General features: G+C 35.9%; 1 protein-coding gene across 1 annotated transcript; it reads left to right on the top strand.

The window, feature by feature from the left end:
* The first annotated feature begins 232 nt into the window (after positions 1 to 232).
* LOC108451725 (receptor-like protein EIX1) lies at positions 233 to 2771 on the top strand. Its single transcript, XM_053027641.1, has 2 exons — positions 233 to 2606; positions 2701 to 2771. Exons 1-2 carry the CDS (start codon positions 233 to 235, stop codon positions 2769 to 2771), a joined length of 2445 nt encoding a protein of 814 aa, XP_052883601.1.
* The last annotated feature ends 1178 nt before the right edge of the window (positions 2772 to 3949 follow it).

The following is a 3949-nucleotide window of genomic DNA, read 5'->3' as shown; positions in this document are numbered from 1 at the left end:
GATAGGTATTAAAATATTCTATTTAATATTATTTTTTTAATATGGTACAAAGACTTGCAATATGGTAAAATATTGTAGAGGGATTATAATGAAGTACATCCATATAGTATGAATGCTCATATGCCATTCAAGCTGGGTCTTTATAAAGAGGGCTTTCCTCAGCTATTAGCATTCAGAATTAAAACAACAAAACACATTTTCATTTCCTCTTGCTTCATATTTGATGATTACTATGTCAAGTAAGAGTTCTCATAAACTTGTTTTATTTTTTGCAATATCTTTTCTTCTTCAGGAGAAATGCACTGAAGCAAGCGTGAGCCTATTGTGCAAAGAGAGTGAGAGAAAAGCGCTACTTGAATTTAAGCACAGCCTTCAAGCCATGGACTCGTCAGGCGACGATGCCCTTTTTTTATGGGAAAGTGAGGAGTGCTGTTTTTGGGCTGGCGTCGAATGCAACAGCCTTACAGGATACGTCGAAATGCTCGATTTTAGCTTGCAATATTGGGTTGTAGCAGGTACGATTAGCCCTTCACTGCTTAAACTACATCATTTGACTTCTATAAATTTCAACAGTAATGATTTTAATGGAAGTCTCATCCCAGAGTTTATTGGTTCCTTACAAAAATTGAAATTACTGGATCTCTCTAATGCTAATTTTAGAGGTCCAATTCCTTCTCTACTTGGAAATCTTTCAATGTTGGAGACTCTTAGATTGGGCGGTAACGGTGGAGACGTGACGTATCACCGTAATTTCAAAAAAATGTTCAGTGTTGGAAAACTTGAGTGGCTTTCCCATCTTTCTCGTTTGAAAGAGGTTGATCTCAGTTTCACTAACCTGAGCAATGCCAATGATTGGTCTCAAGTCATTAGCCACCTTCCTTTGCTCCAAAAACTAAGTCTTAGACATTGTGATCTTCCAAGCATTTCTTCCTCACTTTCCCTTGCCAACTCTTCTACATCTCTCACCTATCTCGATCTCTCTGATAATAATCTCCCTTCTTCTGCCATATATCCATGGTTGTTTAATGTTAGCAGCAACCTTGTTTCCCTTAATATCTCAAGTAACAAGTTGAAAGGTCCAATTCCAGAAGCTTTTGGGAACATGAAGGCTATTCAAGAACTTTATCTGAATGATAATCTTTTGGTACTAGCTGAGAATCAAGTTAGGGGAGATTCTGGGTTGAATGAAATCGGAAAACTACCAGATTTTAGGGTTCTAGATCTTGGGTACAACCTTTTAAATGGATCCATAAGCAAAAGCATTGGACAACTTTCCAACCTGCGTGTCTTGCGGCTTGCAGGGAATTCTTTAGATGGTGATGTGATTTCCGAAGCTCATTTCTCAAATTTCACCAATTTACAGGAGTTGGATTTATCGTCCACTTCTTTGACTTTGAAATTCAACACCGGAAGGATTCTTCCTTTTCATCTGAGTCAAATAATGCTTTGCTCTTGCAAGTTAGGGCCTCGTTTCCCAGATTGGCTACGGACTCAAATGGACTTCAAACTAGTTTTGGAATACCTTGATATTTCTGCTTCAGGAATTTCGGATTCTCTACCCTACTGGTTTTGGGACCCATTTCAGAGATTAAGGTACCTAAACATGTCTTTCAATCAGATCAGTGGTACTTTTCCAAATAACTCTATCCACATAAGCCATCTAGATCTAAGCTCTAATAATTTCTCAGGACCATTGCCACATTTTTCTTTAGACTTTAGTGATGTCGGGACCATTAAACTTTCCAAAAACAAGTTTAATGGTTCAGTCTCTCCAATTTGCAATATTACTAATGAAGTCTCTTTAGCATTGCTTGATCTCTCAAATAATCTATTTTCTGGAGTGGTTCCTGACTGTTTTCGAAGTTTCCGGTCTTTAACAGCTTTGAATTTGGGTGATAATAGTTTCTCAGGCTCACTTCCAAGCTCCTTAGGATCTCTGACTTCTCTTGAAATGCTAAGTTTTCGTGGTAATAAATTCTCAGGAGAATTACCTTTATCTTTACAGAATTGTACCGAGTTAAAATTCCTGGACTTGAGTGATAATGAATTATCAGGAGAAATACCTTTGTGGCTCGGGCAGAGGCTTTCATCTTTGGTTTTCCTTAGCCTTCAAAGGAATCAGTTCAGGGGAAGGATTCCGCATCAACTTTGTGAATTGAAATATCTACAAATCTTAGACCTCTCTGTAAATAAAATATCTGATTCCATACCACCATGCCTCAAAAATTTCAATTCCATGGCAAAAAAAGTGAGTTTAGATAGAAGGATTGAGCTTCACCTGTTAGATGATCAACCGTATGTGACATCGTTGATTCATGTTAGGTATGTTGATGAGGCATTGATTACATGGAAGGGAACAAAGCAAAACTATCCACAACTTGGACTGCTACTAGCCATTGATCTCTCGTGTAACAAATTAACAGGAGAGATTCCTGAAGAATTAAATAGTCTTCGAGAACTGGTTGCATTGAACCTGTCAAGAAATTTTTTTACAGGAAAAATTCTTCAAAAGATTGGGCATCTAAGACAACTAGAGGTGCTTGACCTGTCGAGAAACAAGTTTTCAGGAAACATCCCAACGAGCTTGTCTGAATTAACATTTCTAAGTATCTTGGACTTGTCTTACAATGAGTTGTCTGGAAGAATTCCAACCAGCACTCAACTACAGAGCTTTGATCCTTCATCATTTTCCCATAATAGAGGACTTTGTGGTCCTCCGATGTCACCGAATTGCTCAATGGTGGAACCACCTCCCCGTAAACCTGCAGTAGGAGGTGAAGAAGATTCTGATGAGTTCATGAAATGGTTTTACACTGGCTTGGGACTTGGATTTGCAGTGGGTTTCTGGGTGTTTTGCAGTATTGTGTTCTTCAAGCGTTCATGGAGGCATTCATATTATCGTTACATGGATAATGCAAAGGATTGGGTTTATGTTACATTTGTTCTGCTGAAAGCAAGGTTAGTGAGGAGAATCAAAGCTCTTTCAACAAGGTAATAAATTTACTTTCTTCACTCCTTAACAAAGTTGAGAAATATATCCTTAAGTAAATAACAAAGTTGTATATTATTATTTTTCAGGTGTGATTAGAACTGCAACTGAAGGTGGTTTTTCCTGCATGTGAGAAAATCTTAATAAAAAACTTATAAATTAATACATGTTTTTCATTGTGATGACTTTCTTTGATTTTCTTGTAATACGTTCATCTTATATTTGGTTTGTATATTTCTTTTCTATCAAAAGAAATTTTGTCAAAAAAAAGACTTCTGGCTAAAAACAGGAAAAATATATTGATTGGAGAAAATTTATCAAAATTATAACAATAGTTTACCTAAAATATTGAAAATCTTCTTTATTTCTATGCTTAATTTTTAAAGTGGTATTTAAACTATAATATTTTTTATCTTGATACCTGATTTTTTTTTTTTTGCTACATACGATACCTAAACTATTTATTTTTTCTAAGTAGGTATTTCTATTAGTTAAACAGTCAAATCTATTAAAAAAAAACTTTAACCCATAAAGTGCTACCTGAAAAGATTTTCCGCTAATATTTCTAGATGCTTATTGAAATCAATTTTTAATGGGTTGATGTAACTCCTCCAAATTTGGTCTTAATTTCTAGGTCGAGTTTGCGTTGTTACACCGTATGACCCACATGGTCTGTCACAATACCTTGTATCACACACGGCCCACCACAGGACTGTGTAGAGTCAACAGTCTCAATTTTCGGCTTTCTCCATTCATTGTTTTCTTGAGTTTTTATTACACACCTTAACTAATTCTGACCTAAATTCAATAATCAAGTAATTCAATACCTAATTGATAGAAAACACGAATTAATTAACATGTTTCTTAACCAAATCTAATCGCGAAATTGACAACCAAAAAGGCCAAATTATGCCAATTGAAGTACCCAACACAACATTAAGCGACTTACCCCTAACGGAA

This window comes from Gossypium arboreum, chromosome 5 (genome assembly GCF_025698485.1).
Source record: "Gossypium arboreum isolate Shixiya-1 chromosome 5, ASM2569848v2, whole genome shotgun sequence".
In the NCBI taxonomy this organism is placed as follows: Eukaryota; Viridiplantae; Streptophyta; class Magnoliopsida; order Malvales; family Malvaceae; genus Gossypium; species Gossypium arboreum.
The sequence above is the reverse complement of the archived record's forward strand: the minus strand, read 5'-3'. Positions and strand labels throughout refer to the sequence as shown.